Genomic DNA, 13,670 nt, shown 5'->3' with positions numbered 1-13,670 from the left:
GTTTTACATATGTAATAATGTTAAATCTTCCTACCTCATAAAATTACTGTGGAGAATAAATGTGATATTGTATGTTAATCACTTCATGTAATCCCTGGCACAAAGTAATCACTCAATAAATGGGAGTTGCTACTTCCTGTTAAAAGGAGAAACTTGGGCACCATCTAGATATTAGTCAACCAACTAGAGACCAAGAAGATGTTGCAATTCAGGCAAATTTCAGAGTAAAAGAGCTAGTTTATGTTATAAACTAATATATCTACAAGCTGTTATGAGATATGGTATGAGAATAACATGAATAATATGGAGTCCACAAATGATAGATAAAGTTCTGTAAAGAACAAAAAAGAGTCTACGGCTATGCCACCCTGAACATACCCAATCCCATCCGATCTTGGAAGCTAAGCAGGGTCAGGCCTAGTCAGTACTTGGATGGGAGACCACCTAGGAAGACCAAGGTGCTGTAGGCATAAAAAATTAAAAAGGGATTGTAAGCTGACAAGGTCCTTACAATCTGTGAGGTCAACCAAGGGTTGCCTCACCTAAAAAAAAAGAAAAGAAAGAAAACCTGGATTTAATTTGTGCTGCTTCAGAAGTTCTACCCCTATCATTCTGAATTCAAGCCTGAATAGATTTCCCCTGAACTACAAATTATAAGGTTAATAAATAAAGGCTGTTAATACTTCTGATTTTCTGGTCTTCTGCCATGGTGGGACATTCTGAACTCCCAATTTCATTCATTTATAATCATCTATCATGTTCCAAGTTCTGCAGTAAGTACTGGGAAGAAGCATTAGAGGGCATTTAATAGCAAGCCTACCCCTTAGATTTGTGGGGTCTGGACTAAGAAGACAAATGGATATATATCATATGACTAAATTATTAAATTTAACATTAAGCTAATATATCGTTAAACATGTTGTTTTTCAACTTTGAAAAATATACCTTCATAATGACCAGAAGCACAGATTCAAATTTAGAGTTCTCGAGGCTCCTCAGAATTCTGCACTGGAAAGTAGTGACATGAGGAGAGCTAGTCTCTAACCCTCAGCAAACCAATCTGATCTGGGGTAGAAGCACATCAGAAAGGATCTGGGTAGGTATGTTGTTGGCCCTGTAGATTCCTCACTCCGTGGAGAGGGGTACAGCTGGAGAAGGGCCAGAGCAGCATTCCCTAAACTGTGAGTCCAAGGATAGAGCCCTCTCTTAATCAAGGACTGATACTGTATAACTAATGGACCTACCTTCAATAAGGTCACAGTGTCCTGAGATATAAATAGGCTCAGATGTGATATTTGCTATTTGCTAGGAGTGGGAAGAGACAGTGTATTTTAAGACTATACAATAATGTAAAACTAACCCTTCTGGTGGGAAACTATCCTCTCCCAAATCACTAATACCTGAACTTCAGCAATCATGTCTGCCTAAGCCAAAGCACAGATGCAAACTTTGAGATAACATTGTTTCTATGGGTGTCCATAGATGAAATAACATACTAATGTTTATAATACTCAAAATGCCATGATACTGGTATAAAAACAGACACACAGATTAATGAAACAGGAAAGAGAGCCCAGAAATAAATCCATGTCTATACGGTCAATTAATCTATGACAAAGGAGGCAAGAATATACAAAGGAGTAAAAGACAATCTCTTCAATAAATGGTTTTGGGAAAACTGGACAAATAACATGCAAAAAAATGAAACTAGGCCACCTTCTTACATCATATACAATAATAAACTCAAAATGTATTAAAGACTTAAATGTAAAACCTGAAACCATAAAACTCAAATAAAACATAGGCAGTAAACTTTCTGACACAGCTCATAGTAATATTCTTTTTGGATATATCTTGTCCGGCAAGGGAAACAAAAGAAAAAATAAAATGGGACTACATCAAAGATATTTGCTAATGATATATCTGATACAGGGCTCGTTAATATCCAAAAAAAAAAAAAAATATATATATATATATATATAAAGAACTCATGCAACTTACCACTAAAAAATATAAACAATCCAATTAAAAAATGGGTAGAGGACTCAAAAAGGCATTTCTCCAAAGAGGACACACAGATGGCCAATAGACATATGAAAAGATGCTCAACATCATTAATCATCAGAGAAATGCAAATGAAAACCACAATGCGGTATCACCTCACACCTGTCAGAATGGCTATCATCAATAAATCAATAAATAACAAATGTTGGCGAGGATGTGGAGAAAAGAGAACCCTCGTGAATTGCTGGTGGGATTGCAAATTGGTGCACCAACTTTGGGAACAATATGGAGGTTCCTCATTAAAAATAGAATTACCTTATGACCCAGCAATTCCTCTTTAGAGTATTTATCCGAAGAAATTCAAAACACTAATTCGAAAAGATATAGGCATCCCTATGTTCAATGCAGCATTCATTTACAATAGGCAAAATATGGAAGCAACCTAAGTGCTCATTAACAGATGAATGGATAAAGAAGATGTGGTACATGTATATGCATATTACTCGGCCATAAAAAGGAATGAAACCTTACCATTTGCGACGACATGGATGAACCTAAAGAGTATCATGCTAAGTGAAATAAATCAGACAGAGAAAGACAAATACCATATGATTTCACTTACAATGTGGACTCTAAAGAACAAAATAAATGAACAAACAAAACAGAATCAGATTCATAGATAGAGAGAACAAGCTAAAAGTTACCAGATGGGAGAGGGGTTGGAGGCCTGGGTAAAAAAGGTGAAGAGATAAGTACAAAGTGGTAGTTACAAAACAGTCACAGAGCTATATAAAACATAGCGTAAGGAATATAGTACATAACACTGTTATAACTAGCTATGGTGCCAGGTGAGTATTAGACTTACCAGTGAATTCACTTCGTAAATTATATAAATATCTAACCACCATACTGTACATCTGAAACTAATATAAAATGATACTGAATGCCAACTACAATTGAAAAAAATCTAAAAAACTGCTCAGAGCAAGAATTTCGACAAGTTACTATCTCCCAAAATGTGTTTATATAGGTGATATTAAGATACAAAACATGTGCCTTCCATGTGAGGAGTGTGTATAGAGGGAAACATGACACATTTTTCTTTAGTGGAGATGGGGCATGGGGAAGACATTTATAGGTTTATGTCGATAGATATACAAAAACTCAGATTCAAGCCTTGAACTTCTCCTGCAACCATTTCCACTCTCAATCTCCACCAGGAAAAAAAAAAAAAAAGTTGGTCAGCTTATCTTTTCCACCCAGTTTTTAACTCCTAGCTGTTAGTTCTCTAATTACTATCGCAGGGTAAAAATATCTTCACTCCTCTTAATCTTGTTTCTAAGGCCATTTCTCTAAAGAAACAAGAAAGAGGTTAACTAAGGAGATCAAAGACTAATGGACCTCTGGAATAGCAACACTCTTTGAGACATTCTTTTTCCCTTTGGACATAATGGACAGTTATGAATGGTTTTTTTAAAAAAAGAAAAGAGGTGTGATATTTAAAGCCGACTGCCAGGGCAGAGTATGCTCAAAAAGTTCCAAGGCAGACAGGAATTGAGGGTTAAGAGGAATAGGAAGAGTGCTAAAAACTCAAGAGACCAAGTTCAACTGTAGTTCTGCCAAACTAGTCAGGTTCCACAATAGCATGTTAACTAAAGCAGATCCACAGCAACACTTCTCAGATCCATTTTAGGCTTGCAAGCCACTAGCTTAGAGATGAATGGAATTCAGAAATAAAAGGCCAGTCCTTATCATCATGGAAGTAAAGAAGAGGATGAAGACTGGAGAGAGATGGCAAATTTTATTCTGACGGTAGTAGTCACCTCAAACACTGTAGATAATTGTTTCCACTGAACAAAAAAAAGACCTCCTAATCCAACTTACCTGGACAAAAAAGATAAAGTGCTTGAAAGATGTATTTAGATGTGCTTCCTCCTGAAGCTGGATCACAGGGTCAAAATGCTGATGATAAATGTGAGCATAAACCCTAAAGAGGCGTTTGAGTATAGTTTTTGCCACAGACATGAAGTTCTTCGGGAATGGGACACCTAGTAAACAGATAAACAACTATTATCTATTAATAACAAGAGACAAGAAGAAGGTAGCTGAATTTGTCAGCAAATGGCAACATAAATTACCAAGACAAGGCTGAAAAGTAGTATTTATGAATTATTACTTAGTATACCCACTGTACTTTTCAGAAGTTCTCAACATATCATAAATGAAAATAAGCTCCTGTGGAATAAGAACTAGTCTTCAGTGCAGCTCTCTGGGCCTCTAATATACCACTACTTTACTAAATTGAAACAAATAAATGCCTAAGATGGTAATAGAACTAAAACTAACTCAGATCCTCAGATTTGATAACATCACATCTCAATATGAATATCTGCTAAACACAAATAATGTATTAATAAGCATGTTCATTTTTGTTTAAAATGCTTCCAGTATATTTTAAAATTTTTTTCTGTGGGTATTATTTCATAACTACTCCAGGTCTACATTTATCCTAAAAATAGTTGCAGTCTCTGCTTACTTAGGCTCACTGTTATGAATTATAGCATTTTACAGCATTAAACAAATACAAAACTAGAATAACACAAAATTCCATATACTTTGTTATACTTGTTAAATAATCCAGATTGGCAAAACACAAGGCAAATACTGGTACTAGTGGGTTCAATGTAATCACATTACCTACCGCTCATTTAAAAATGTTATAGGTCACAAGGAAACATAAGACAAACCAAAATGAAGAGATACTATATAAAAGAGTAGGCCTACGCTCTTCAAAAATATCAGTCATAAAAGTCTAAAAAAGACTGAAATATACAATTCCCCATTAAAGAAGGCTGAGACACAACAACTGAAAGGAAATGTTAAAAATTTTTTCTTTTGCTATAAAGGATATTATTGGGAAAATGTGAAAAATCTGAATAAGATCTGTAAATTAGACAATAGTATTGTATTGGTGTTAATGTCCTGATTTTGATAGTTATACTGTGATTTTCTAAGGAAATACTCATTGAAGTACATATGGATAAAGAGGCATATATATGCAACTTATTCTCAAAAAACTACAAGAAAAAGAAAGAATGTGGTGGAGGGAAAGGAGAGAGAAAGCAAAAGAGGTAAAATATTGGCAACTAAAGAATTGGGAAGAAGGGCATAAATGGATTTTTTGCACAATTCTTGCAAATTTTCCAAAAGTCTGAAATTAGGTCAAAATAAAAAGTTAAAAAATGTATTTATAGGAGATAAAAAAATAAGGTTAGGGCACTTACCCAAAACCATTATGATGTATATAAGTAGAGCAGTCTTGAAAACAGACCTTTTATTATAAACATTTCAACGTAAGGAAAGCATTCAACAAATGTATTTAAAGCAATCCATAATAATAACTATTTACATTACTGTCTTTTCCACCATACCCTTCCTCCAAAAACTACAAGTATAAAATACAGTCAAAAAGTTTACTGTTAGAATAGCAAATTCTTAATTTTTTCAGAAAACATAGTTGTAAGAATATTGAAAAGGTAAAATCATATGAACTATCTAGATGTAAACAATTTCTACTTGAAAAACAAGCCCTTAAGAGCAAATAGAAAAAAGCAAAAGTCACTTGGTTGATAACAGACCAACTTCTCAAATCTTTTCTTCTCACCTAGCTAGATTTCATAGTCTGTAAGATTCACCTTGTGAGTCATAAACTCCTTCCCTAAACAAGAAATGGACATGACTATTGCAGATGATATTAGGTGCCTACCCAACATCCAGTCTCCTTTTTCCATAACACAGGTCAGATTTTTTTATTGTCCAAATACACTGATCTTATTGTTTAAAATTGTAGGGTGGTTACCTTAATGTTCACAATAAATTGGTATGAAAAGGAGAGAACACTTTTAAATGTACAGGATTAAGGATATTTGATAGGTATGGTAATCTAAGTATGGTTCCTGGAATAGAGTCAATAAGTTCTAGAAATAAGTCATGATGGATCAATTATACAAAACAATTATACCAATTTTCGATGGGAATAATGTCTCATCATCCAACTGGTCCTGAACCCATGTCATCAGGTAATCAATATACTTTGGCGCAGAGCACTTAATAGGCTTCTTTATGTTTGTTCCATCTGCCCAATGATACTCATATCTGTATTAGAAAGATAAAAAGCACACAGAATATCAGAATATACCTGTACATAGCATGTATATTTTTTATATTATATGTATGTGTATTATGGATATATACAAGACATGTTTTAAACAATCTGCACCTCAAATAAAGATTTTTGTATTTGGTGTTTAAGCATTTTTAAATGGTTACTGGACTATTTTTCATTTATTATCATCCAAATTAAGCAGATACCATCAAACTTATTTTTGTGTTTCTATGTTCTCCTCACGTGTTTTAGTTTTCTTACATAACTTTCTTTTATATATAGCACAACCTTAGTAAAAAAAAAAACCTTACTTCCCACTCCTATGATGACCATCTTTAATTCTTAGTTATTTTTCTTCCTTGAAAAACATTTCTCTTTATGTGGTTCAATTCTTTTTAACTTGGGGCTTTAAATTTGGGGTTATAGACAGAGAATATCAAAGAAACTCCAAAGTAAGATGAATGTAGAAGAGAATAACTCAATATTTGAGTACATTTTGTTGAGGAGGTTAATGTTAATGTCTTTAAAGAAAACTGGCAACCCAAATAAAGATGCTACAGGATTTGGGTATTAACACTATCCTTTGGTATAATAAACATTTAATGTGTACCTATATGAGAAATAATGTGTCAAGGAATACTGTCGTTGAACAAGGGACATTAAAATAAAATATACTTACCCTACTCTCAAGGAGAACAGACCAGTAGAAAAGATAGACTTGTAAATAAGTAAAAAAAAGGACAAGAATGTTAATGGTGTTACTTACATACACACACACTCTGATTTTTAAGAATAAAGAATAAGGATATAGCTGAAACTACAAAGTATAAAAATCTCTAAACTGAACTAGCATTTAGTTTTTTAGTTTCCAAAAATACTCTGTCACTTAGTTTCTCTTTTTGAATCAATTGTGTTTTTCTAACTTTGTCCCAGAGTTTAGACAGAAAGATAGGTGAGTTAGCTTAGCAAAGGAAATGAAAGAAAATATAATGGAACAATATTATAGGGTATTTTAAATAATAAAAATCATCCTGAGAGAATAAATTAGGATGCTTTCTATTTCATCACAGCTACTTACACCTGAGCAATAAACCTAAACAGGGTACACCTGAAAAAACATTCTGACACTATATATCTTTTTGCCAACCCTGGGCAACAGGGATGACTGTCAAGTATACTTTGAAGGTCTCTGAGATTCCCCAATATTTCTCGGGCATCCTGTTCCACTGATTAATCACTTTCACAGTAAAGAGATTCTTCCTAATAAAAAACTAAAGTCCTGAATGTGACTTAACAACTGTCCTTGTTTGATCCTCTTGAGACAGAGACAATGAATGGTAGGACTTTTAGCCATCATTATACTTTACTTAAAGTCAGGAACTCATTCATGTTTTCTCCTTATGTTAAGAAACTTTTAACACTTGCCTTTTCCTCACAATGTTTTTCATCTTATTAATTATTTTCATGTGTTCCATATTCATTTTTAAATGTAAAAAAATGCAAAAAAGCAAACAGTAAAACAAAATATCATTTTCGAATATCCTGAAGCTTTAAAAAAAAATACCAACTTTCAATATCCTAAGGCTTTTTGAAGAATAAAAATTCTTTTTTTTTTTAATTATTTTTATTGAGTTTATTGGGGTAACATTGGTTAATACAATTATACAATTTTCAGGTGTACATTATACTTTGACATCTATATATTCTATTGTGTGATTACCACCCAAAATCCAGTTTCCTTCAGCTACCATATATTTGATCCCCTTTACCCACTTCACCCTCCCCATACCTCCCTATATTTGACCCCCTTTACTCCGTCTACCTCTCTCTTCCTCCCCTACCCCCGCCCTCTGGTAACCACTAGTCCATTGTCCATGTCCCTGAGTCTCTTTGTCCTGTTCATTTGTTGCTTTTAGGTTTATATCTCACATATAAGTGGTATCATGTGATTTTCTACTTTTTCAGTCTGGCTTATTTCGTTTAGCATGATTATCTTGAGGTCCATTCATGTTGTCGCAAATGGCAGTATTTCATCTCTTCTTATGGCTGAGTAATATTCCATTGTACATATGTGCCACACCTTCTTTAGCTAATCATCTATCATAGGACACCAGTTGCTTCCAAGTCCTGGCCACTGTGAATAATGCTGCTATGAACATCGGTGTGCAAATATCTTTTCGAATATGAGTTTTCAAGTCTTTGGGGTAAATATGTAGTAGAGGGATTGCTGGATCATATGGTAGGTCAATTCTTAGTTTTTTGAGGAACCTCCATACCGCTTTCCACAGTGGCCGTACAAATTTGCAGTCTCCCCAGCAGTGTATGAGGGTTCCTATTTCTCCACATCCTCTCCAACATTTGTTATTACTTGTCCTGTTGATTATAGCTATTCTAACAGATGGTTCTGATTTGCATTTCTCTAATAGCTAACGATGTTGAGCATCTTTTCATATATTTTTTGGTCATTTTTATGTCCCCTGGGGAGAAGTGTCTGTTCAGGTCCTCTGCCCATTTTTTTATTGGATCATTTGTTTTCTTTTGTTGTTATTCAGTCGTATGAGTTCTTTGTATATTTTGGATATTAGGCCCTTATTAGAGGTGTTGTTTGCAAATATATTTTCCCACTGAGATGGTTGTCTCTTTACCTTGCTGACGATTCCTTTTGCTGAGCAGAAGCTTTTTAGTTTGATATAGTCCCATTCATTTATTTTTGCTTTTACTTCCCTTGCCTTTCAGGTCAAATTCATAAAATCTTCTTTAAGTCCAAGGTCCTTGAGTTTTGTTCCTGTGTTTTCTTCTATGCATTTTATTGTGTCAGGTTTTATACTCAGGTCCTTAATCCATTTTCAGTTAATTCTGGTATGGTGAGAGACAACAGTCTAATTTCATTCTTTTGCAAGTGGCTTTCCAATTCCCAAGCACCATTAATGAAGAGGCTTTCCTTTCTCTACTGTATGTTTCTGGCATTTTTGTCAAAAATTATTTGCCAATATAAATATGGGTTTACTTCTGGACTCTCGATTCTGTTCCTCTCGTTCATGTGTCTGTTTTGCTGCCAATACCATGTGGTTTTGATGACTGTCGCTGTAGTATAATTTGAAGTCAGGCAGAGTGATGCCTCCAGCCTCATTCTTTTTTCTCAGGATGGCTTTGGCGATTCAGGATCTTTTGGGCTTCCATACAAATCTGATGATTTTTTTGTTCTATTTCTTTAAAAAATGCCAATGAGATTTTGATGGAGATCACATTAAATCTGTATAATGCTTTAGGTAATATGGTCATTTTAACTATGTTGATTCTTCCAATCTAAGAACACAGAATATCTTCCCATTTCTTTGTATCTTCTTTGATTTCTTTTAATAGGGTCTTGTGGTTTTCATTATATAGGTCCTTCAAATGTTTTGTTAAATTTATTCCTAAGCATTTTATTCTTTTTGTTGCAACTGCAAAAGGAATTATTTTTTCCACTTCTTCTGACGCTTCATTATTAGAGTATAGGAACGCTATGGAATTTTGAACATTGATTTTGTATCCAGAGGCTTTACTCTATTTGCTTATTGTTTCTAGTAGTGTTCTGGTGGAGTCTTTAGGGTTTTCTATATAGAGAATCATGTCATCCGCAAATAGTGACAGTTTGACTTCTTTGTTTCCTATTTTGATGCCTTTTATATCTTTCTCTTGCCTGACGACACTCGCTAGGACCTCCAATGTCATATTGAATACCAGTGGCGATAGTGGACAGCCTTGCCTTGTTCTTGATCTTGGAAGGTTTTTAGTTTTTCACCATTAAGTATAATGTTGGCCGAGGGTTTGTCATATATGGCCTTTATTATGTTAATGTACTTTGCTTCTATATCGATTTTGTTAAGTGTTTTGATCATAAATGGATACTGTATCTTGTTGAAGGCTTTTTCTGCATCTATTGAAATGATCATATGATTCTTATTTTTTAATTTGTTTACATGGTATATCACATTAATCGATTTGTGTATGTTGAATCATCCCTGTGCCCCTGGGATGAAGCCCACTTAACCGGTGTATAATCTTTTTAATATGTTACTGTATTCGGTTCGCTAGTATCTTATTTAGGATTTTTGCATCTGTGTTCATGAAAGATATTTGTCTATAGTTTTCTTTTTTTGTGTTATCTTCACCAGGTTTTGGTATCAAGGCAATAATGGTCTCATAAAAATGAGTTGGGAAGTATTGCCTCCTCTTCGATTTCTTGGAAGAGTCTGAGGAGAATAGGTATTAAATATTCATTGAATGTTTGGTAGAATTCACCGGTGAAGCCATCTGGTCCTGGACTTTTACTTTTTGGTAGGTTTTTGATGATTGTTTCAATTTCCATATTGCTGATCAGTCTATTTAGATTTCCCAGATCTTCTTGATTCAGTCTAGGAAGATTGTATTTTTCTAAGTACTGGTCCATTTCTTCTCGGTTATTGAATTTGGTGTTATATACTTTTTGATAGTATTCTTGCATGATCCTTTGTATTTCTGCAATGTCAGTTGTAATTTCCCCTTTCATCCCGGATTGTTTGTGTCCTTTCTTTTTCTTTAGTGAGTCTAGCCAGGGGTTTGTCAATTTTATTAACCTTCTCAAAGAACCAGCTCTTTGTTGTATTTATTTTTTCTACTGTTTTTTTTTGTTTGTTTTCAATTTCATTTATTTCTGCTCTAATTTTGATTATTTCTATCCTTCTGCTAACTTTAGGCTTCATTTGTTTGAAAAATAAAAATTCTATATTGCTTATACTTTAGTTTATAACTATAATTCTCTGTTCCTTTCTTTTTATTTTGTCATGTTTATACATAAGATGACTTCACTTATAACTCTATTTTGCCCCCATTGATTATTTTATTCCACTTTTGAAAGACCATTCTCTTTGAAATTTAGTTCTGTCATCATGGTATGAGCTTATTAACTGAAACTACAAAACATTCATCATTTCTTGGTTAATAATAATAATAAGCAGTAACTGAGAACAAAACCCTACGAGCCATCACCCAATACCACTTTGCAAGGAGTTGAGTGCTAAGCTACTAACAAATGTCTCTCCTTGGTATAATCCTGAGCATCTGCTGGTAAAGATGGTAAACCATGACAACTGCATCTTCTTAGCACTAATGATGGGGCAAAAGTTAAGACTCTCGAAGAAAAAGGAAGGAAGGGAGAAAAGATAGAAGGAAAAGTAGAAAGATAAAGAGGAGGGAGGTAAGGAAGAAGAAAGAAAAAAGAGAAGAAAGGAAGTTGGGAGGGAGGGAGGAAGGAAGGAAACAGGAAAGGAAAATCACATTTTGTTTTTGTAGTATCTTTATAGAGATCCTGTGCCAGTTACTTTTGAAGAATTAGGTATATGCCTCCTATACCAGCTATTTCGATAAAGTTTCTGTGGGGAAAGTGATCACAGCACTATTCTAAGTGGCAGTAATTCTGCCTAGTTCACAGGAATGAGATATTGGTGTAATATCAGAAAACCTCCCTATAAAATACTAGTCAATTACAAAGGAAAATGACATATTTGAGAGGTGGAGAAACCTTGCAGACACTAACATGATAAGGTAATCAGGGTTAACATCACCAGTGATGGGATGGTCAACATTGTGTGTCTCCTGATATGACCCATTAAGAAAAAGAAAGTTATCATTTCTGTGAGTTCCTTGCTAAGATTGCATGGCCTGAATCTGGTCATAAGGAAACACTAGACAGTGTGTGTTGGGGTCCCCAAGGCCACACTGCATTCATTGATTTCTAAGAAGACTTACAGAACTCAGCATACAGTTGTACTCACGGGTATGATTTACTACAGTAAAAGAACACAAACCAAAATCAGCAAAGGGAAAAGCAAATGGGACAAAGTCCAGAGGAAACTAGGAGTAAGCTTCCAAGAGTCCTCTCCCAGTGAAGTCACACAAGCCACCCTTATTCCCCCAGGACTGTCGTAATAACACATGCCAAATACTGTCCACCAGGGAAGAAGTTCTTTAGAGATTCGGTGTCTAGCTTTTTATTAAGAGATGGTCAAGTAGGCACATATTAAAATTCCAGACTCCCAGAAGGAAAGCATAAGACATATCACTTGTCCAGTTTAGGCACAGAGAGCTACTCTTAGCAGTTAGGGTGGTGGGAACCCTTCAGAAATCCAAGTTCCCTGATGCCATCCAATCTCCAACTTTGTCTACAGGCCTTTCAAGAAACAGTAATCAGGCCTGCTATGTTAACTTTTTTATGCACAAAGGCCAATTCAGGAAAAGACTGAAGAGCTATTCCAGATTGAAGGTATGTGAAGAGGTAAGTCAAATAAGTGCAATACATATTCCTAGATAGGATCCTGGACTGGAAATGAAAAACAAATGTTGCTGGGACAGCTGCTGCAATGGAAATGGTGTCTATGAATTGGAGAAAGTGGTGTTGAAGATTTGTATGCTGGTTATGTAGAAAAGTATCCTTGTTTTTGGAAACTATACAGCTGAATATGTAAGAGTAAAGGAGCCTAATGTCTACAATTTGCTAAAAAGGTTCAGAAAAAAATATTAATGAGTATAGAGAATGGGTGATGAAACAAATGCAGTAAAATGTTAATAACTGGGGAATCTAGGTAAAAGAGATATGGGAGGTCTTTGTGCTATTTTGGCAACTGTTCTGTACACTTAAAATTATTCTGAAGTTTCAAAGTTTTAAATAGTTTGAAATGTTTTTTTCCCCCAAACAAAATTACATTAGGAAATGTTCAAAGCATATTATTTTAAACATCTTCGATAATGGCAAGCTGTCGATTTTTTTAAAAGGACTGGATTCTGAGAAATATCTAAACTCACTTGGAGTCAATTTGAGGAATAAGGTAGACAACTCTAGGTGATACTTTGTTCACTGTGTAAATTTGTTCAATAAATAATGACTATGAAGTAAAAAAAATTGTATCTCTTAGGTAACTAGAGATCTGACACTGACACTGCAATTTAAAAGTTAGCAAAAATACTCTGAGCAATGAAAGCATGTGTACAATAAGTGATTAGCAATCTAAGGTCACGGCCTATAATGATAATATTCCTAAGCACTAGTAAGTTTGGGCAGTTTGTTTTGTTTCGATATTTACACCCTGTATATATATAACTGGGAGGAGAGAACACACTTTATAAAAAGTTGGCACTAAAAATAAAACCCCTCTATGTGTCTTATACGTATCAATTAATATTTCTTTAAAAATGTAGCAAGAGTACAGGCATTACAGTCAGAGAGACCCAGATTTCAGTCCTGGTTCTGCCTGTTTCTATGTAACAGGACCTTGGGCATGTTACTTAACCTTTCTCAAGCTCAATTTCTTTTTCTAGAAAATGAGGATAACAAGTTTTTGTATCAAATTGGGTTGCTGTATAAATAAATGTATAAAGGCCTTACATTTAGGTAGCAGTGAATAAATGATAGCTGCCATCATTACTATCAGCCACAGTAATAACAAAAGCCAGTTTCAAAAATGTATTGATCCAAGCAACATTT

At 34.5% G+C, this 13,670-nt stretch overlaps 1 protein-coding gene and 1 pseudogene across 2 annotated transcripts in view; one reads left to right on the top strand and one right to left on the bottom strand.

Annotated features, from left to right (window-relative positions):
• MOB1B (MOB kinase activator 1B) overlaps positions 1-13,670 on the bottom strand; it is a 48,846-nt gene that overhangs the window by 4,693 nt on the left and 30,483 nt on the right. For both annotated transcript variants that reach the window (XM_039845390.1, XM_039845389.1), the window contains 2 exons: positions 6,026-6,159; positions 3,889-4,052 (listed from right to left, as the gene is read on the bottom strand). In XM_039845390.1, the coding sequence (XP_039701324.1) occupies positions 3,889-4,052; positions 6,026-6,159 (298 nt within the window). The remainder of the gene's footprint in view (positions 1-3,888; positions 4,053-6,025; positions 6,160-13,670) is intronic.
• LOC120588675 (uncharacterized) lies at positions 351-470 on the top strand (annotated as a pseudogene).

The sequence above is a fragment of the Pteropus medius genome, unplaced genomic scaffold (assembly GCF_902729225.1).
Source record: "Pteropus medius unplaced genomic scaffold, Ma_sr-lr_union100, whole genome shotgun sequence".
NCBI classification, from domain to species: Eukaryota; Metazoa; Chordata; class Mammalia; order Chiroptera; family Pteropodidae; genus Pteropus; species Pteropus medius.
The sequence above is the reverse complement of the archived record's forward strand: the minus strand, read 5'-3'. Positions and strand labels throughout refer to the sequence as shown.